This window comes from Megalobrama amblycephala, linkage group LG3, assembly GCF_018812025.1.
Source record: "Megalobrama amblycephala isolate DHTTF-2021 linkage group LG3, ASM1881202v1, whole genome shotgun sequence".
Lineage (NCBI taxonomy): Eukaryota > Metazoa > Chordata > Actinopteri > Cypriniformes > Xenocyprididae > Megalobrama > Megalobrama amblycephala.
Genome location: NC_063046.1, coordinates 11,782,301 through 11,804,863, shown reverse-complemented (window position 1 = coordinate 11,804,863; position 22,563 = coordinate 11,782,301). Strand labels below are relative to the sequence as shown.

The following is a 22,563-nucleotide window of genomic DNA, read 5'->3' as shown; positions in this document are numbered from 1 at the left end:
CTAGTGCGCCCGAGCTTCGTTTACAGTCTGAGGGAGACGCACGCTGTATTCAAGCTATTCTACATTGTTTGGTATTGCTATATTTTTTTAAATGGTGCATAAGTGTGCATGTTGCGGATGTCCTAATCGCCAAAAACAATGACGTAAAAGTGCATTACCAACGCCGACAGATGAAAGGATTCAATGGAATCAATTCAATGGAAAGGATTCCGGAAGAGAAGACAATGCTGAATAAAGTCATAGTTTTTGTTATTTTTGGACCAAAATTTTCGATGCTTCAACAAATTCTAACTGACCCACTGATGTCACATGAACTACTTTGATGATGTTTTTATTACCTTTCTGGACATGGACAGTATACCGTACATACATTTTCAATGGAGGGACAGAAAGCTCTTGGACTAAATCTAAAATATTTTAAACTGTGTTCCGAAGATGAACGGAGGTCTTACGGGTTTGGAACGACATGAGGGTGAGTCATTAATGACATAATTTTCATTTTTGGGTGAACTAACCCTTTAACTTTGACATACTATTTATATTGTTCCATACATAATTTTCAGCTTATTGGGGAACACATAGGAAATTCGCCATCAAATGAAAATGGTGTTTTTAAAAATGAATCCAATAGCATAGCAATAGCAGTATCTGGTGTGACCACCATTTGCCTCATGCAGTGCAACACATCTCCTTCACATAGAGTCGATCAGGTTGTTGATTGTGCCTGTGGAATGTTGGTCCACTCCTCTTCAATGGCTGTGCGAAGTTGCTGGATATTGGCAGGAACTGGAACACGCTGTCGTATACGCCGATCCAGAGCATCCCAAACATGCTCAATGGGTGACATGTCCGTTGAGTATGCTGGCCATGCAAGAACTGGGATGTTTTCAGCTTCCAGGAATTGTGTACAGATCCTTGCAAGATGGGGCCGTGCATTATCATGATGCAACATGAAGTGATGGTCGTGGATGAATGGCACAACAATGGGCCTCAGGATCTCATCACGGTATCTCTGTGCATTCAAAATGCCATCAATAAAATGCACTTGTGTTCATTGTCCATAACATACGCCTGCCCATACCATAACCCCACCGCCACCATGGGCCACTCGATCCACAACGCTGACATCAGCAAATCGCTCACCCACACAAATTGCCTTGCCATGAAGAGAACACCTCTCCAAAGTGCCAGACACAATCGAATGTGAGCATTTGCCCTCTCAAGTCGGTTACGACGACGAACTGCAGTCAGGTCGAGACCCCGATGAGGACGATGAGCATGCAGATGAGCTTCCCTGAGATGGTTTCAAACAGTTTGTGCAGAAATTCTTTGGTTATGCAAACCGATTGTTGCAGCAGCTGTCCGGGTGGCTGGTCTCAGATGGTCTTGGAGGTGAAGATGCTGGATGTGGAGGTCCTGGGCTGGTGTGGTTACATGTGGTAACTGGTGGACATTCCTGCAGTCAGCATGCCAATTGCACGCTCCCTCAAAACTTGGGACATCTGTGGCATTGTGCTGTGTGATAAAACTGCACATTTTAGAGTGGCCTTTTATTGTGGCCAGCCTAAGGCACACTTGTGCAATAATCATGCTGTCTAATCAGCATCTTGATATGCCACACCTGTGAGGTGGATGGATTATCTCGGCAAAGCAGAAGTGCTCACTAATACAGATTTAGACAGATCTGTGAACAATATTTGAGAGAAATAGGCCTTTTGTGGACATAGTCTTAGATCTTTGACTTCAGCTCATGAAAAATGGGGGCAAAAACAAAAGTGTTGCGTTTATAATTTTGTTCAGTGTATATTGTTTCATACATAATTTTCAGCTTATTGGGGAACACATTGGAAATTCACCATCAATCACCACCATGTTGATGATGAATATGGGTTTTCAATTCTAATTTTTGAATTGCTTTTAATTAAAAATAACTTTTTAACTGTTTATTTTTTATTTAAAATACAGCAAAAATGGTCTTACAAATGCACAAATGTACCACTTTTATGTTGATTTATACCACTTAATCTAAAAAACGTCAAAAAGAAAGGTATGTCATCACAGTGAAATTTATTTTAAATATTAATATTAAATATCATTTTGATACATTTACATTTAGGAGGGTTGAAACATCACAAAAACTAGTAGGCTCCGTCTTAAGTCTACACTAAATCTTGCTTCAGGTTTAGAAGCGTAGGCTAAGTGCGTTTTCATGTGCGCCATCTATTTCAGGTTTTACGAGAAAACAAACAAGATAATCAGCATGACGGGAGATGTAGTTTATATGCGATTCTTGGTACTAAACGCTGGATCAAAATCTCCTCCTAGTCTTAAAGTTCAGTTAGGTCTTAAAGTTCAGTTAGGCACACTGTGAAGCTTCTTGAATAGGTCGGTCAGCACAATAGATATTTGGTTGGAAAGGCTCGACAGTGGATCCACCGCGCGAAGAAAAGTTGTCGACAGGCAAATGAAGTGTGAAACTTCTCACTGCTGAAGAAACGCATTTAACTGCACTATAGCCTATTGACAGCTGTCAGGCGCCTTAACACGCAGTTGATTTTTCTTCTTCTTCTGTTTTGTAGAGACCTAGACCTCTAACACGGCTTTTATTTTACAGAAAATAAAATAAAAGCTTTCTTTCTTCTGATTATTTATGTCATGTAGGCTAGTTTAGACTGTTGAAATGCAGCAGGAGCGGTTACTCAAAGTACTTGTCATTGGAGATTTAGGTGTGGGCAAGACTTCCATCATTAAGCGTTATGTGCATCAGGTTTTTTCTCAACATTACCGCGCAACTATAGGTGTGGATTTTGCTCTGAAAGTCCTGAATTGGGATCACCGGACTGTCATTCGACTGCAGTTGTGGGACATTGCAGGTAAGTTACTGATGTTATGTATTCCCTGCCTTTGCATGCATTCTTAATGATTTTCACTAAGTAAAGTCACAGGCTTCCTTATCAAAAAATCAATAGGCCTATGTAAATAAATGAACATATGGGTAATTGAGAGATTTCAGGGAGTGACAGCAGTGTCCTACAATATGACATGCAATACCTCACGTGAAAACATTCAACAAAACATGTAAATCTTGTATAGGCTACTTACATCATCCATGCAGTTTTTAGGACGTTTAATTAATTTCACGTTTATAAATGAATTCTAAGCTTGATATTATAAGAAAAGGTCATTTTTGTGATATCTGTCAGATACCAGTAGACTATATTTATGTATATAAAATCAAGGTGCTAAAACATTATGCAGCGATAAATTCATTGTACACTTTGAATTAAATTACTGTTGAAGAAAATTGAGCAAAACTTTGTGATAATTAAATGGAAACAAAATTGTGGGTTCTTTCTAACACCCAATTTCATAGCACTGATGTTTTATTCACTGTCCACAGTGAAACTTGCACCATTACAACATAATATTTGATCTTAATAATACACAGAAAGAGATGAATAATATTACTGGAGTGATGCCTTTACCACTTGGCTTGGACACATTACATACAGTCCAAAGCATGCCTTGTTTGGGATTTTTTCCCCCCTCTCTCAGCTGTTGTGAGTGACCTCACAGTGTTATGAATCACCCTCTGTGTTTATGCTCAGATTAAACTAAAGCACAGGGACAGGAATTTGTGTCTCGTGTTTATATTCACTGGTCTGGTCTCGTGCTTATATTGGTCTCATGTGACGGCTCTCGCATCACCTACTGGTACAAAACACTAAAAACTCCTTTCCATCGCTGAAACAATTCAACATGGCTGACAGACTCAGAGATATGTTTACAAAACTCTAAAAATGGAGTTATGGTTTTATTTTTCATGTTTACAATAAAATGTTCACAAAAACTGAAAAGATTTAGATAAAGACTTCTGTCAGCATAGTTTATTGACTGTGAAAGCATGTATTAGGGATGGCTGTGCCCCTGAGCATAGACTTAACATGGAGAAACTGGTAGAGTGCATTACATTCTCATCCCTGATTGAATGTAGTAATTTATGAGAAGTTTCACAGAGGACCACATAAGGTCAAATTTCAACTGCAAACCATGCATATTAGTTGTGACAGTCTAACTGGCCTTGGTTTGCCTTGATTTTCTGCATGATAATGCATTAATACAGACTAGGTCCTTGTAAACACCATCGGGCTGAATGATTCTTATTGTGAAACCGTGCTGATATCCAGACATGTTCACAATGTCTTCCATGTGGTGCTGTGAAATCAGGATTAGAGTGGTTATATAGAAATGTAAGAGTTCCCAGACTAGCTACAAAGGACATTTATTGACATAATATTATATGACTAATATATTAATATGAGTATAATGAGTTAGCTAGCGTAATGTGCCTTGCTGATGGAAAATTGTGTAGAAAAATACTTAAAAATGAAGGTTGTTTATTGGCATGTTTCATTCTGTGAAGAACCTTTAACATCCAAGGAACCTTTCCATTGCACAAGAGTGGAAATAAGTTTATTTAGATTATTAAAACCAGCACAGTAAGTAGGGTACAACAGGGCTAAAGGCACACCTTAAGAAAAAATGTGCTTGTGCTACTCTCAAAGTGTATGATTGCAAGGAAAATATATGTTTGTATTGGACATTGTTGGAGCAACAGATTTTGTGTGAAAATAAATCATAAAAGTGGTTAATTTTGTATAAAATCTTATAAATGTATGAGGTGGTGACACACATGGGGTAAAAGGCCCCTCGCAATGGGGTAAAAGGCACACGGTATTCATACATATACTTTAGCTAAAATAATATGTTTTTAATAATGACTAGGTTAATACTTGTTCAAAAGAATCACTTTAGCAAAGTTTGTACTATTTTCTATTTATTTTGATATTTGTGTTCAATAAATATACTGACATTAAAATAGGCCTATGTTAATATAAAAATATTAACAAAATTACTTTAAAAAGTAAAGATTCTGAAATCATTGAAGGAGATCCCATAATATTTAATATAGATTTACAGTAGTAACAATAAATTATATTTTATTATCAAATGATAATATAATATATTTTTTAAATATGATTGTTTCATTAAATATGGGTATTATCTCTAAGATGGATACCCAATTTGATATATTTACCATCTGAATCTAACCATGTCACGTCAACAAATAGAAAAGCCAGTCAGCTATTCATTATCATGTTAATTATTGTGCCTTTTACCCCAAATACAATACTTTTACATATTCACCCGTTATTGAAAAACTGGTGCTTGAATTACCTTGAACAAAACTGAAAATCATTAATATTACATCAAACTACCTCAGAATCAACTTCAGACAAATCAGAATCAGACAAATTTGCACGTGCATTTTGGAAAGCGGATATTTAGGAAAGTGCTGCGGCAAGTTTTTGTACCATCAAGTGGTTTAGAGGCATTTAGCTCCGTTGTACCCTATGCTGAGAAATCTGGCGAAAAAATGGTGAACTGCTCTCAAATGAAAATGCAAATGGATCCATTCTGACAGATTTTATAAAAGCGATTAAAGATTCTGCTTTTCTCGTGTGCTCAAGCTCATGTCATTTGTGATATGGGAAGATGTTTATGTTGTTTGCAGTCAAGGAAACCATGTACATTAAGTTTAGCCAGTCTAAGAAAAGAAAAAATATTGTGAAATAGCACTTCAAAACCATTAAAACAAGAAAAAAGACTACATAGAAACTATCTCACACTCATTTCTTCTTTATTCTCAGGACAAGAGAGGTATGGCAACATGACACGTGTGTATTACAGAGAGGCCGTAGGGGCGCTTGTGGTTTTCGACATGACCCGTGCCTCCACTTTCCAAGCTGTGTTGAAATGGAAAAAAGATCTTGATTCTAAAGTGGCCCTTGGCAATGGGCGTCCCCTGCCAGCTGTCCTGCTGGCCAACAAGTGTGACCAACAGAGACATGGTTTATGCTCCAAACTGCCCAAACTCGACAACTTCTCTAGAGACCATGGATTTGTGGGTTGGTATGAGACGTCTGCGAAGGTACAGATTATAGGCTATTTTTTTTTCATATATATATATATATATATATATATATATATATTAACCTCTGCAGTAGCTGCACATCTGAAAAAAAACATTTCTACTCATATTGTTCCTTCCTCTTTTTAACAGGACAACACAAACATTGAGGCAGCCATCATGTGTCTTGTGCAAAATATAATGGCCATTGATGTGGAGGATGTTCCTGTGGAATCAGACCCCAGTGTACTGATCCTGCCTGCTTTTGATTATAACCTAAAAGAGCGCAGTGACTCTAGATGTTCTGTCTGCCCAAAATTCCAGTCCAGCTGAAAACCATACACTAAATTATAGCGTAAGATGGTGAAAAGAACAGAGAACAGAATGGGATAGAAAATTACAAAGAGAGAGAGAGAGAGAGAGAGAGAGAGAAAGAGCAGCCACACTCTTTGTGGGGCCTTCAAATTGTGCTAAAGTAAGCCTTTGTGGGAAAGACAAGACCATGAAGCTTTAACACTTATATGCACTTAACATTTACACATGCCAAAAACAACAATGTCATCAATAAAACATGCAGCGTTTACATAGAGTTTTCTCTGATAAATACTTAATGTTATAGACTCACAACTAAATAAGGCTCCTGCAGCAGAGGCGCTTCTGACTTAAATTCTGCATGCTGTTTTAAATGCAGCATACAACAAGCTTATGTACACTCAACAGATACTTGAGGCTCTTAAAACAGTTAATGTCACCATGAAATCAAAATGGACAATTCTAATTTTTTTTAATGGGATATTGCAGTATTTATTATAAATGATTTATCCGTGCACATCTTTACTTTTTTTTTAAATTCATGTGCCCTCGTAATCTTTAATTAAAATAACTAGCCCTCCCTCTTGCAGTGACGTCTTCTCTTCTCTGATGATGTGTTTACTGACGTGAGGGCGGGACAACCTGTCACTCACATGACATCACAGCAATAGCAAACCACAACCATCCAACGATCCAATCCCGATGGAGCCTTTTCACAGACTGTGATGACATGTTTCCACAGTTATCAACATTGCAAATCTAGTAAAGTTTTTCATATTTTTATTTAAAAAAAATTTAATACACATTTATAACACTATATGTTGTTTTATTGGCTTGTCTACGGAAGAGGATTAGGGCCAAGCAATAATAAAAAAATAAAACCATCTTGAGATTAAAGTTGTTAAATTTCGAGAAAAAACTCGTTAAATTTCGAGAAAAAAGTCAAAATAAAATGTTTAGATTAAAGTTGTTAAATTTCGAGAAAAAACTCGTTAAATTTCGAGAAAAAAATCGAGATAAAATGTTGAGAATAAAGTCATTAAATTATGAGAAAAAAGTCGTTAAGTTACGAGAACAAATTTGTTAAATTATGAGAAAAAACTCGTTAAATTTCGAGAAAAATGTCGAGATAAAATGTTGAGAATAAAGTCATTAAATTACAAGAAAAAAGTTGTTAAATTACGAGAACAAATTTGTTAAATTTCGATAAAAAAGTCGAGATAAAATGTTGAGAATAAACTCGTTAAATTACGAGAAAAAAACTTGTTAAATTTCGAGAAAAAAGTCGAGATAAAATGTTTAGAATAAAGTAATTAAATTACAAGAAAAAAGTCGTTAAATTACGAGAACAAATTCATTACATTTCGAGAAAAAAGTCGAGATAAAATGTTGAGAATAAACTCGTTAAATTACGAGAAAAAAACTTGTTACATTTCAAGAAAAAAGTCGAGATAAAATGTTGAGAATAAAGTCATTAAATTACAAGAAAAAAGTCGTTAAGTTACGAGAACAAATTCGTTAAATTATGAGAAAAAACTCGTTAAATTTCGAGAAAAAAGTCGAGATAAAATGTTGAGAATAAAGTCATAATTTAATGAGTTTATTCTCAACATTTTATCTCGACTTTTTTCTTGAAATTTAACGAGTTTAATCTCGAGATGGTTTTTATTTTTTTTATTATTGCTTGGCCCTAATCCTTTTCCGTACTTGTCAGTAAATGACAAAAATGTAATTAAAATTTGACATATTTATCTCTTCTTACCAACACAATCAATCTCTTTATATTTTTTCCCTTTTTTGGAAAATTGTGTAAACTCTATCATAGACTTTTTTTTTTCTTTTGCTATTGGAGGAAATGGAAATACAGAAATTATTTTTGCTGTTGTCTCCCGTTCACCGCTATAGATGTTTACCAGACTAGAACGACTTCCACTTCTGAGAACCCCAGAAATGTGAAAAGGGTCCATTGACAAAACCAAGTCCCGCCATTTCACGTGGTTATACGTCACAATAGGGAAGAAGAGTATCGCGACATGACGACTTTAAGTAACTAGTCCATTGCTGCTTATCAACCTGAGATATTTTTGGAATTTTAGATCAGATGCAGACCACAGATGGAAAGCCCGTCTGAACCAACAACAACAGCGACAGCTTGACCAAGTACTGTCTGTAGTGCATGCCTGCACATATGACAATATTTCAGATGTAATAGCTGATACAATTGTTAGGTAGCACTTTATTTTACAGTCCTGTTGCCCATGTACATATCATGTACTTATTACAGTAATAGCAACCCTGAACCTACCCCTAAACCTAACCTTAAAACCTGTAGTTACCTTATATCACCCAGTATTTTCTTAGGTAAGTACACGTGCTGTAAAATAAAGTGCAACCAATTGTTATTTATTGTGTTTAAGATATCTTTTATATTGGTTTGTGTCTTGCCTTGGCTTATGGAATCAAGGATGATGTAAGAAATTATGTGAATGAAATGAAAGTGATATAAAATGCAAAAATAAGCAGTCAGTTATTATAAGCATATAATAAATTCCATTACCGTGAATAGCAGTACTGGAATTCAAACAGTGATATGTGTATGCATACATACATATGCAAAAAAAAATGGAAAGCAATTGCTTCAGACAAGTAATTGCACTCAAGTGTCTCGGCTGACACCAAGGAGGCACGTGCCTAGTGTTTTAATGTGTCACTGGATGTTTGAATGTTTTTATGTCATGACCCATATGCTTACTGTCTGCTCACAGCAGTAATTTTTCACTGTCTGTTTACCCTGTCTGCTATGTCTGACTTGCCATTATTATGGATCCCCACAGCTATCTTACTAAATAGGCTTCACTTTTTCCACATTATTGTTTTGGACTGTGTAACTCTATCTGTGTAATTGCATCTTGTAGCTAAAAGGTATTTATCATCTCACAAAACAGTAAAAAAAAAATAATCTTTCTGCTTGTTGGACTGCCTCTTTGCCACAAGAGTCTGCCACATGGAGCGTGTCTAACATTGACCTTTACTAAGCCTGCTTTTTATTCAGTAGACATGATGATGAATAATTGTATGCCAATTAAGTCTTTACAAAAGCGGAACTTCCTCTCATGTCGCACATGATCATTCTGTTCATCAGCAGGAGACTTATGATTTTATGATTTTGTAGTAAAAACTAATGAATGGAAACTGGATATCTGGATTGCATGATATGAATTATATAATTTATAAACACTCACGGACACCGTGTGATGCAATGTTTAAAATCTTTTAAAAAACACATTTGGAATTTTCTATAAAATGGAAAATAAAACCCTTTCGTGGAATAATCCAGTATAAATGTCACATAAGAATACCCCACAGAAAACAGCGAAAAATTGAAATCATTACATAACAAATCCAATGCTTAAGAACAAGTGAGGCGTGATTTTTTTAAAGCGTTGTTAATTGTGCATCTGATGATGCTCTATGTTTTTGAGAGGTAATTGCTCGTGATATCGTTTGGAACAATATGAGGAGTGAACTGCACGCGCTAATGATATAGCAACTCGCACCTACAGTGCTGTGAAAAGTGTTGTATTTCCAGCCTTGGGCAATAATTATAGGTCTGGGAGCATTCCCGGAGGATGTGTAGGCTATTGCTCGCTTTACAGGTATGCTGTAGTGAGGAAAACGTGAATAGGGGCGCTCCGACACTCCAGCCGAAGGATGCGATAGTGTCACGGCGCGTCGTCGTTACGGACTGATCAAAGGGAATTCCGTAAAAGTGGTCAGAAAACTGTTACAGGTTTTTTGCTCATCGTGGGGGATGTCGAAAGGGTAACGACTATAGGGACCAAATTCCCTTTGGCGGTGGAATATGTTTTCCTCTAATCAAGTTTGAGCAGATATTTTGGTAAGCACGCTGGGGAGTGATGGTATCATGATGGTATTATGCCCTCCTCTCAAAAAGAAGCCAGTCAGAAGTGATTCATCAAAAGTAAATTGTAATTTTCAAACATAAATCAAATTGAAAATATTGTTTTGCTGCCTCCAAGGATGATATCAGCAGAGCAGATAACTCGACATAATGCTGTGGATGGGGACAGAATTGCTGCTTCTTTTTATTTTCCCATTGAATTCAGGTAGGATACTGTCTTTACTTAAACATACAGTTTATATAGTTTATCCGTTGTGTTTTTATTATTGCTTTTTTGGTCCCACTTTATATTAAGTGTCCACTATGTATTTAAATAAATCATTTGATACAATGCACTTATTGTGTACATACATGTTTTTACATTGTACTTATATTTTAAAAAACACCTGCATGTAATTACATCTGTAATTACATTTATAATTACACTGTTGATCCATCCCTTACACCTTATCCCACCCTTAAACCTACCCATACTACCAAAGCTTTCCCTAATCTTACCCGTATCCCACCTCAATAGCAGCAAAAGTGTTTTGCAATTCAATATGAACCCAATAAGTACATTGTACTTATTTTTTGATTTAAGTACATGGTAGTTAAGGCCACCTAATATAAAGTGGGACCGCTTTTTTTTATCCCATCAGACAGCTAGCTGTCTTGTTCATCATTTATTTATGAATAATGAATAATTAGTAGCATCTTGTAACAGTTTTTTTTATTATTAGCTGTATATGCTGTTTGTCTAACTGAGTGTCTGTTCTGTTATATAGTAGAATATAGTTTCAATGGATTTCAGGGGACATGCAGAAATGAAAGAAAAAGGCACAAAACAACCTGAAACAACAAACATCAAAATTAAAACATAAAATTAACTTCTTCATTATTACATATACAAGCCCTAAATTAATAAAATGAATACATGCAATACAATGTACAAATGATATTGGCCTTTTAAAATATATTAATAATTAGATACTTTAATGACATGACTGGGCTGCTGGACATTTTTGTCGGTGCAATTTTTGAAATTATACACTATGCACTGTAAACCGAACAGTGAAATTAATTAAATTAAATGAGTTTGTTTCACTCAAATAATAATGAAAGTTCATTGTACTTAATAGAAAAAAGTTGCATGAACTCAAAATTTCATTGTAGTAAGCTGAACTTAATATGATTGAGTTGAGCTGCAGCAGATTTTTAATTCCCAGCATGCTTTGCGTCAGACCATATAAATAACTGTTGAAATTAAGTGTTATTTTGTGTGTTTTTGCACAAGATTAACATATGGAGATAAAAGTTAATGTTTAATGTTGTGTTATGTTGGGATTCAGGGTGGTTCTGTTATGTTAGTTTTGTAGGGTTACCATGGTGAAGAGTAGAGCCTGTGGTTAGGTTGAGGATAAGCTGCAAAACATTTAAGACCACATGTTGTTTGATTACATATATGCAAGTATGTAATGACTCTCTGATAATGTCTCTCTGATAGTTATAATAGCATGTGTTATTTGCTATGTAACATTTAACCAAGATCTGAATGTGATGTTTATGTAAATTAACTGTATGTAATTAACATTATGAGGAGTTGGGAAAGGGATGCTGGTGACGGGATTGTTAGTGAGAGACACCTGTGCACCACACTGGCCTTGATCCGCTTCCATGGCTCTCAGCCCCACCCCACTTGTCACAAAAATTTTAAGTTCTACCAACTTTTAAAAAATGAGTTAGTTTACTTAAAGGTGCTAAAGAGGATCTTTTCGTCGACTGAGAAACCAAAGACTGTTAGTGAGTTTTTGAAATGAGCGCATGCGTAAGAACAACCCCCCTCCTTCACAGCTCATTTCGAGGGAACGCCTCCCAAAACTCATGCACGAGTATTGGAACATGAGTGTTTACCACCGGCATTCGCTGTGTCGTGTTAGTGGATTCATTATGTCGGACTCACCGCAGGTAACTCATAATCTGCAGTTGTTACTCCTGTCTCCTGACAAAAACATTGCATGCGGCGCCTGTAGAGTGTGGAAAGTTACTGGAGCGCGCAGCCGCGCACGTCTCTCACAAGGAACGTCATGGCAGTGCTTGACAAGCCAGAGGGCTGGTGTTTTTAAGGCCCTACCTCGTGCACAGATGATGTATATTAATGTTATTCCTTTCAGTGCACCTAATAAATAGTCTTTTATCAGTTAGTAAAGACAGTTTCAAGTAATATTGCAAAAATGTATAAAACAAAACATCTTCTGTAGCACCTTTAAATGTTTTGGAGTAATAAGTTTCCTCAAATGTTTTGAGTATTCTGAACTTATTGGGTTTTACAGTGTGTTCATTAAGCAAAATATTACAATGTGCAGTATAGAATACAATATACAAACTGAGATTTTACATCAGTAGTTAAAATTTTGCTAACAGACCATGATGATGTGATTTTTTTAAATAAATGAATTGCTAAATAAAACTAACAGCTCATATCTTTTCAATTCACCAGCGCAGAACTCTGAACTACCTGCAGTTATGGACAGTGATGTGCTCGCCGAATATGCATACCAGTCTGGGCCGTCATACCTGAGTCTGATCCTGCTGGTTCTAACCGTGGGACTGTCCGGCAGTGTTTACCTCTGTGTGCTCCGGTACATTTGTACCGGCTGCTGCCAGCCTGTAGTTGTTGGACCTGAAGATGAGAGCATGTCAGGAGTGGTGTGAAAGCAGCTTTTGTTTAAAAGTGTGTCTGTCTTCATGATTGTGTTGGTTAGCTTGTGGCAACAACAAATCATACTTTTTTTCATTCATTTGAAGGACATCAGAATGTTATTGTAAGATTTTGAATTTGTATAATACATTTCTTGTGACGTTCCTCATTTGTTAGTCACTTTACATAAACGCATCTGCTAAATGATTACTAAATTTACAGCCTATATGTTGGCAATAAAAGCATTCATTTAGCCTAGTCAGACATGTGATTATATGGATGATGCAAGGGCTGACTGAATGAGAGGGAGGGGTAAACCATTTTACCAGGCGTTGGATGCTCTGTCAATCAAGAGAAGTCCTTTTCACAAGCCCTGTTTGCAATGGTATGACACAGTCTGCAGTAACACCTGTATACTTTCAATGAATGTAAAGAGCTTTTTAAAAACAAGGTCAAACAAATATGGAACCATTTATGTGAAAAAATTGTTTTGTCCACATTTATGTATTTTAAGTACTCTTTAAAGTGATCCAGAATTTAGTTTTTTATTAAGGATAAAGCGGTCCATGCAGTGACGCGGTGCAACTTTCTATTATTGGCAGAATTTCAACCATAATATGTTATTTACATGTCAACATCTCTTGTTTCATTAAGTAGGATGTTCCCTGGGGAAGTGATCAGTTGCCAAGGGCTACTGCGGGATCTAGTTGCCATGGAAATAATTGCATCTGCTTACCTCTAGATGGGGCTGTCACATCATCTGTTCAGAATGCTTACCTAGGCCTCTTCAAAAAATTGCTGGATTACATCTTGTAGAAATACTTTTGTAGATCACTGTGTAGATCACAATGTTCTGTGTGTGTTCTAGTGTAAACACATTATGTTCATTGCAAATGCACATGAATACCACAGCGTGAATAGATTTTTAGTAATTTTATAGTATTTTGTATTAATCGTAATTTTGCAGTGATGTACAAAACAGCTATTAAAAACCAGGTTTACTTATACAGTGTCATCAGTTTTTTAAAGTAGACTATATATGGCCATATTTGACTAGTTCAAATGAACTAGCTATTTATAAATAAAACGTTTCTCTCAAAACAATACATGTTTTCATGCTCCTCCCAAATGAAGTCACAGGTTGACACCATTGTGGTTTTGCTCTTTAAACCACTTCCTCATACAGAAAGGTATGTTGATTGCTGTACTTCCCCTCAGAAACATTTCCTTTGCTTACCCCATGTTTGACTCTGACACTGGGTTTTAATGCTTTAGAGGTCACAGGTCATTGTTTTTGACCACTATTCATTTGTTCACTATAGTATTTATAAATCTAATACAATAAAATTAAAAGTTCAAGCAAAATTTGTCAATTGTTTATTTATCTAGTATCTTGTTACTTGGGCACATGATGGCATTTGAGTGTTGAGTGTATTTTATTTATAATGTCTTTTAATGATTTAATTGCCTAGTTAGTGTTTAATTAACAGATAATATATTATTTGTGGTATTTTAATCCAAAATAGCCTGTATGATCTCACTGCTCTTCAAGTAGGCAAACAAAGAAAACACTGATATTCATTTCATGTTGATGGGTGTCATATTATGGTGAAAAGCACAAGAATTTCATGTCAGTTATTTACACGTGAATAGACAAGGGCAAAAAGACGTGAAGCTTTAATGTGCTTCTGACACAGCTGGATGTAGTTTTCAGAATGACAGACATACGCGCATAAAAACAGGTTAAATGATAAGGTCACAAGATTTTCTATAAGGCATTTTCAGGGATGCAAACAGGTGAGAACATTGAGTGGGGCTTCGCATGATATGTTTTTAAAAAAAAATATATATATATAAATATATATGCTCATCTGTAGTTACTTTAAGGGAATTTTTATTTATTTTTAATACCGTATATATCCAAAACTGTAATGCAGGATATTTAAGACAATATTGGCTGATTAGACGGCAATACTGAGCTAAACTGCAAACTGTTTGCCATCTCTCTTCACCGTCCCCACATCTCGGACCTCAAATACATAAAATATTCCCCTTTAAAGACATTAGTTTTTAAAGTCAGAGTAAAGGAAATAATGTACAGTACTTATTGAAACAACCAAGTACCCTTGTAAACCCCCCCCCCCCCCACCCCCATAAAAACACTTTCTCATTGGATCTATGCAAATCCCTTAAGTGACCTATTTTGATCTCAAAAAGGTGAGTTGTCACTGAAAGGTGAGGAGTTTCCATCTATGATTTTAAACATATTGATGAGCTTAAACTTCTGATCTTTGAATGCAATGTTAATAGTTCCTTGCCACACAAACAATTTTGTATTGCTATCTTAGTGAAGACATTGCATAGACTTCAATTGATTTTATATCAGGTCAATGATATTTTACTAGCCCTACTCCTAAAACTACCCATCACAGAAGCATGTGCACATCATTAGATTGAAATAAAAACCTGATATAAAACTAGTGAAGACCAGTCAATGTCCTCACTAGTGTGTTGTGAAAGTATTTCACAATATAAGTGAGGACAGTTGGTCCTCACAAGTATAGTCAAAACACACACACACACGTTTGTTTTTGTGAATTGTGGGGACATTCCTTAGGCGTAATGGTTTTTATACTGTACAAACTGTATTTTCTATCCCCCTACACTACCCCTACCCATCACAGGAAACTGTGCACATTTTTACTTTCTCACAAAAACTCACTCTGTATTATTTATAAGCCTTTTTAAAAGTGGGGACATGGGGTAATGTCCTCATAAGTCACTTCATTTTGTAACACCTATGTCATACCCATGTCATTATACACATTTGTGTCCTGATATGTCACAAAAACACACACAGAAATAATAATAATACCTGTTTCGAAATATGATTATTTGCAAATAGATTCTTACCCACAAAATGTAAGAATATTTCGACAGAGGTAGGCAACATTGCCAACACAGCCTTCACACCACGAGTAGCTCAGCGACTTCTCTGATTGGTTGATTTCCAAATACTTTGAATGCAAACAAGATCCTTGCACAAAACATTCTACTTAAATTACATAACATTAAATGTATATAAAATATATCCTATGAAAACTTAAAATAGTTTTTATTCTATGAAAAGCCATGTCATTCATGAACTATTGATTTCAAACTGGATTCATGAGTCCCTAGCGGCTAATGATTGAACTGCAGTAAATCAGGGAGATTGAGATGTCAACTGGAAATGCCAAATTAAATAAAAAAATTCAGTTTAAAAAAATTTTTTTTTATATATATATATATATATATATATAATTTAATGTCTTATTTGTTATATTTATTCAAATGTTTTTCAAAAGCAATCTCCAGTGTAATTTCGTTTAAGGAACAACTGTCAAAAAAGAATCACAACAAGAGTTTAATAAGTTGAGAGTGGCAACGCTGTTTCCCACGATCGAGTGAACGCCGCTTGCTCTCGTCCAATCAAACTCTCGCTCTTCGTTCACCTGATCACAGCGAAGCCATTTTGTCCTGAACGGCTCCGCCAGCGCATTCTTCACCAAAACCGGAATAACAGAGCTGACAGTTCGAACCGCAGCCACAGAGACAGCGACAGACAGGGGGGTTATCGCTACACCACCCCTCCTTTAGTCCCGAACAACTCGACGTCTCTAGGTCTCACCACGGACGGAACCGTGTCGTATACGCGGACTAAAGGGGGACTTTAAGCGGGACGGAAGGGCAGAGAACCAGGCATCCGGTTAGACGCGCTGGCTCACCGGGCTGGAGTCCAACTTGAGCCGGACACTTTCAGCTCTCTTCGTCGGGATGCACGCTGGACTTCTTTTTAACGATATTTTCAATTCTTTTTGAAGATTATGTGCTATTTAGGAATAGCTTAGGCTCGCGCAGGATTGTTTTTGTTAGTAGTTGTCTAATATAAGAAAGCTGGAGCAGTAGTTCAAGCTCAGATGTGATTTATCTACTCAGCTGGCTGGGTACGTTAGATAGTTTAGATTGTTGATCGCCTAAATAGTTTGGTTACATAATACTTTTGTTTTGTTACCTGTATAGTTACATTGTTGCGTTAATCCATATTTCTTACCGCCTCTTTGCTACGTCTCTCATAGGGTTTGGTTTGTGTGTCTATGCATATTTCTCGCAAGCAGAGTTCTTGACTGGTTAAGTCTTGGTGCCAGTGTAATAGCAGGTTTATAAAGGCAAGAAAACCCGCAGAACAGTTTTGCTTATCTGATCTCAGTATAGTCTGCTGGTGTTTCCCACAATCCAGTTAAAAGGTCTTTATTGGTGAGGCTCAAGCTGGCTGACAGGTGATATTTTCTGCCTGAATCCTCTGAGCTGGCCTGACTGATAGCTATGACATTTTCCAACAGTTGTTTTGTATCTTCAGACTTCAATAATACCAGTATCTGCTCTTGCTGCCAATGCTGTATGAGTAATATTAGCTAACAAAAGTTCAGATCGCCCCTCCAAATTAGTTACGGCATATCTAGTTGTGACATTTTTACTAGTTAGGTCAACTTTTCCTTCCTTTTTTACTGCAAGTGTATAAACTAGTGCCAGTTGACTTGGTGGCTGGTTCAAACATATCAAACTCAACAGTTTGTATCGAGTCAGTGTATTTTTGTAAAATTGTCCTATACTCTATCTTAGTGGAAATACACACGTCTGCAGTGAGATCAGGTCAAGTTTAGTGCTCGTTTTTCATATATCAGAGCTGAATAAAAATGTCAGGTCAGTCCATCACGGATCGCATTGCTGCAGCTCAGCACAGCATGACTGGATCAGCCATCAGCAAAGCCGTCTGCAAGGCCACAACGCATGAAGTCAGTGGACCCAAAAAGAAACACCTCGATTGTGAGTATGCCAAAAAAAAAAAAAAAAATCCTTGTAATTGTATTTGCACAGTCTCTGCAGGTGTTCTTGGGTGCTCTTTTAAAAGCTCAAAGTCTTACTGCATGCCTGGCATGCAGTTCCACTAGACTTGCACATCCTCAGCTGTCTGGACGCTAGTGATGAATTAGAACATGCTCGTGATGGGAATGCTGATCTGTCTTTGGACGCCGTCAGTTCAACGTGTGTAACGTGGCAGTATACGGTCATTCACTGACTTTGTGGCCCATTTTATTTTTCTGTAAAGATGTATGTGTTATTGCAGCAATGTTGAAGCGGCTTGTCATCTTACAATCAGCTTCAGTCTATTAATATGTGCTTCATAATGAGCAGCCGCTTCTGCTTGAATCAGTGAATGTAGCTGTCAGGGATTCTGATGCATTGTGTTTGAAGTCATGTGGTGTGTGTAATGTCTTCACGTCTTGTGTGATCCCTCTTTTAACAGTCATCATCGAGACGGTGTGGGAGCGATGAAGGTCAATACAGGCGTGTGTGCAGTGAAGCATTGAGTCATTGATTCTTTTGATAAAAGGAGAGTTAATGCAGAATGCAGCATGTCCGTTTCATTTTCGCATAGTCAGTGAGCTAAAGTATTTGTACGACTTGTTTCTGACGTTTTAAACGCAGCTAAATGCGTCTAGGTGCAAAATGCTCTTCATCGAGGAATTTCTTTTTAGACCTTTATCAGAGATTCCCTGATGGAATGAGGTGAGGCTGGCTGCTTCGGCACCTTTCGTGCTGTTAAACCACAGACCTTCTTGCAGCCATGAAAACGATAAAGCCTGATTGGTTTGTTTTTGTGTTTTTGTCTTTGATTCATCAGTGTTTGCAGAACACAGCTTCATGTTTAGTCTGGATTTGTTTCCTGTGTCAGCCACCTGTTATGTGGCCCAGTATGGTAGACTGTGCCGATCTGCCAGCTTCATCGCTTCTGTTTTAATCTGCAAACACTGCATAACACAACACTGTATTTGTCGTAACTGTGACTCAACGCAGAATTACTGAAGGTTGTGTGTTGCTTACTTCCTCTTTTTGCTCAAAGCAGAGAAGTATTATATCCAGAAACATTTCCACATGACTTGTTTAAACCGGTTCTTAGAATTGGGGAATTTGTGAAGCCTGTCATATGTTGTTTTTGTGTTGTATCATAAAAACCATGTACGTCATAATTTATTATTGTGCACTGGTATATTGGCAAATTGGTTATTGGTGATTTTCTTTTAAATTTATGGATATTGGTTGATTTTGGAAATTTGTGACAGTTCACTTCCCCACTTTTTACATTTGGATTACTTTTGCCATCATCTAACTCTTTAAACAATTAGTTCACTTCAGAATTAATTTCCTGATAATTTACTCACCCTCATGTCATCCAAGATGTTTATGTCTTTCTTTCTTCAGTTGAAAAGAAATTAAGGTTTTTGAGGAAAACATTCCAGGATTTTTCTCCATATAGTGGACTTCACTGGGGTTCAGCGAGTTGAAGGTCCAAATTGCAGTTTCAGCTACACGATCCCAGCCGAGGAATAAGGGTCTTATCTAGCAAAACGATCAGTCATTTTCCAAAAAAAAAAAGATTAAATTCTGACGAGATTTCTCGTTGAGGTGAAAAGCAGTCTCGTGATAGTGTGAGGGTGAAATTAGGATATAATATGCCACCGCTACGTTTACATTATGCCTCCGCTGTCGTTTTGCTTTTTATAGACATAAAAAACCATTTAATTCAGTTGGATAACGGTCGCTGCCGCTCCCTATCCACAGAGCAGGCCTACGCGTGATCACGAAAGTGAAAGTAAACGCGAGCGCGTATTCAAACGCGATGTCAATACCCCGCGTTTGAAAGCGGCTCCCTGATGCATGCAAATATCCTCCAATATGAAAGCTATTTTAGGCTGGGCTGTGTAGTTGTAAGCATCTCTCAGCTCTGTATCATGCTTAAAAAAAAAAAAGTGGTCTCTATTTGCACTTTGAATATTGAGAGAGTGCTTTGATTATGGTTGCACTTATTGATTACACTTAAGACTAAAAGAAAACTTATTTATTTTTATGGTAACACTTTACAATAAGGTTTCATTAGTTAACGTTAGTTAACTTTACATGAACTAAGGAAGAACGATACTTCTACACTATTTTAGTTAGTTCATTTCAACATTTACTAATACATTGTTAAAATCAAAAGTTGTATATGTTAACATTTAATGCACTATCATGAACTAACCATGAATGACTATTTTTATATTTAACTAACATTAACAAAGATTAATAAATACTGTAGCAAAGATATTGCTCATTGTTGATGTTGGTTAATACATTAATGTTAATAAATTAGACCTTATTGTAAAGTTTTTACCATTTTTATTTATACTGTTTTTATTTCTATAATCAGTTTGTGGAAAGGAGTTCAGTTTGGAGGTCAAAAGTTGTAGAAGCTCATAAATCATGTACAGTAAGGTCTGAAGAGACTGAAATCATACAGTAGAGAAGTCAGTCAGTTGAGTTTGCGGCAAAACGTTTTACAGTGCTTGAGTATTGTTGTCTTTTACTGCATATGATAATTCATACTCAGAAAGTAGAACTGAAATGACATTAATTACAAGATGATTAGTTAAAACATTTTAAATACACCTGCAGAATATTTTTCTAATCATGTTTGAGGATTTCTTAAAAATAGTGTGTAAAAATCTCGTCTCGTGAACTCAATCTCGTGTCTCGTCTCGTGAGCTACCTGTCTCATCACACCCCTAATAAATATATAATATATACTTTAACCACAAATGCTTGTCTTGCACTGCTCTGCAATGCGCCACGCATTATGTAATCACGTTGGAAAGGTCATGGCGCGTGATGTAGGCAAAGTACTGATCCGGTGTTTACAAAGCAAACGTGCAAAGTAGGGGAGTGCACTAGGCATGTGACGGTATCAAATTTCCCTGTCACGATAATTGCTGAAGTTTTTATAAGTAAATTATCAGGAAATTTTAATTTCAAAGTGAACTAATCGTTTAAAAACACAACTGAATAACACTGTTAAATTAAATCTTTATGCAAATATCAAAGAATATCACTTGTTGCATGATTGGTTTTAATTTTTTTTAATTTAATTTTTATTTATTTATAAAATAGTACAATTTTAATGCATCAACCGTTTATTGGTTATTATTAGCCATAACTTTAAAAGAATTATTGGCTTATGTGTATCGGCCAAAATTTTATTTATTATTTTTATTATTTTTATTTTTATTTTATTGCATCCCTATTGGTTATGTTTATTCATTGTTTTTTCATTCTGACTTAAGCAGTCTGTGAGATTGGAAATTTATATAGCTGACAAAGAAGTTAATCTGACTTTTTTTTCTCTCTCTCTTTTGAAGATTCTGTCTTTTTATTATTTAGTTTTGTCCAGTTTGCATTCACTTTCCTGTTCTGTGCAAACATCAGTGAAATTTTTACTGAGTCAACAAACAGATTTTGATCTCTGACCTCTTCGGAAGCAGTGAGTGGGTCTCTAGCTTTTGGTAGAACTTCAGCTTATTGTACTGAACTGGGATCTGTGCTCAGTCTTACATTCTAACCAAGTAGCTAACTGGAGAATTGTTTCCAGATTGGTACAAAAATTACACTGCTACAAGTCTCCGCTTCAGATTTCTAATTTTACATCGACCATTTACAGGTCCTCTTGATATATTTTGCACACAATCAACAGATCCACTCTGATTGACTTGTTTTAATGCAATTTTGGAGTGTCAGGTTGCATTGGATTTTATCAGTCCACTGGGAAATTTTTTAAGAGTTAAATGCTAAATAAAAAAAATGTATTAATTTTAGCTAATGCCAGATAGCCCCTTCCTGTGGTGGGTGGACTTTGACCAAAATAAGGTACAATTTCCAACTAGTCGAGAAGTTTTAGATTTTTTATATATATACTTTACTTTAAATTGGGCCGGTAGGCAGTACTTCTATATTTTAATCTGTAGCATACCCTCACTTTTTCTTGCGTACCAGCTCTTCTCACATGTTGCCATATTGCAATGCAATGATAAAACGATTATCGCTGCATCTTTTTTTTTTCCCTATACAGATTTTATTTTTTCTCACTGTGTGACTACTTGGTACTTTTAAAGTATTTGTAATGATCCATAATGAATTACTTCCAATATCTTTTATTAATAAAGCAAATGGAAGTGATTTGGCAAGTCAACAGGAAGGTTACATTTGCCAGCATATGTCCCAGCATTGCAAAGTACCAACAGGAAAGGAAGCAGCATACTTGTAAAATAATACAGACTTCAGCATATTCTGAGTCACTAACATTAAATAATAGACTTCTACCCAACATCCTCCTGTTGTGTGCAATAAAATATTAATAATATAGCAATAACACAACTTGCATATAGTGTGGCTTGTCCAGGGTTGCGTTTCTCAAAAGCATTGTAAGCCTAAGTTGATCGAAGAACAATTGCCACCAATGGTCTCTACGATCAATTTAGGCTTCCGATGCTTTTGAGGAATGCAGCCCAGGTCCTTTTCCCATTCAACTTCATAGGAGCCAAAGTGCTTCCATTCTCTAGCTTTTAATGCAGAGTACCAGTCAGATTTCTCGCTCAGCCATCATGGATCTCTTAGGGTGCGTATCCACTGGCACGGAGCGAGCGGAGCAGAGCGAGCGTTTTCAGTTCATTTCTATGGAAGTTGAGCTTCACGCTTGCCCGTGACATTTTCTTCACACACAGTATAAGTTGCCGTCTGACATGTTTTCCCGCCCCTTTTTGATTCACA

At 36.4% G+C, this 22,563-nt stretch overlaps 2 protein-coding genes and 1 long non-coding RNA gene across 7 annotated transcripts in view; all 3 read left to right on the top strand.

Moving 5' to 3' along the window:
* The first annotated feature begins 2,093 nt into the window (after positions 1-2,093).
* On the top strand, positions 2,094-6,829 carry zgc:162171 (uncharacterized protein LOC565931 homolog). Its single transcript, XM_048183886.1, has 3 exons — positions 2,094-2,873; positions 5,712-5,992; positions 6,125-6,829. Exons 1-3 carry the CDS (start codon positions 2,681-2,683, stop codon positions 6,302-6,304), a joined length of 654 nt encoding a protein of 217 aa, XP_048039843.1. The 5' UTR covers positions 2,094-2,680; the 3' UTR covers positions 6,305-6,829.
* Positions 6,830-7,900: 1,071 nt separating this feature from the next.
* On the top strand, positions 7,901-14,240 carry LOC125264525. The gene is made up of 3 exons (XR_007184090.1): positions 7,901-10,181; positions 10,324-10,410; positions 12,685-14,240. It is a non-coding gene; the product is annotated as an uncharacterized LOC125264525 (long non-coding RNA).
* Positions 14,241-16,315: 2,075 nt separating this feature from the next.
* si:ch211-200p22.4 (phosphatidylinositol-binding clathrin assembly protein) overlaps positions 16,316-22,563 on the top strand; it is a 69,306-nt gene continuing 63,058 nt past the window's right edge. For 2 of the 5 annotated variants that reach the window (XM_048183860.1, XM_048183857.1), the window contains exon 1: positions 16,318-17,751. In XM_048183860.1, coding sequence (XP_048039817.1) covers positions 17,622-17,751 — 130 coding nt within the window. In that variant the 5' untranslated portion in view covers positions 16,318-17,621. Of the gene's footprint in view, positions 17,752-22,563 lie in introns of all 5 variants that reach the window. The other 3 variants (XM_048183858.1, XM_048183861.1, XM_048183859.1) reach the window with 3 other exon arrangements.

Coding starts and splice junctions, on each gene's coding strand:
- zgc:162171 (XM_048183886.1), top strand. CDS start 2,681: ATGCAGCAGGAGCGGTTACTCAAAGTACTTGTCATTGGAGATTTAGGT. Junction 2,874..5,711: donor GCAGTTGTGGGACATTGCAG/GTAAGTTACTGA, acceptor CTTTATTCTCAG/GACAAGAGAGGTATGGCAAC. Junction 5,993..6,124: donor GGTATGAGACGTCTGCGAAG/GTACAGATTATA, acceptor TCTTTTTAACAG/GACAACACAAACATTGAGGC.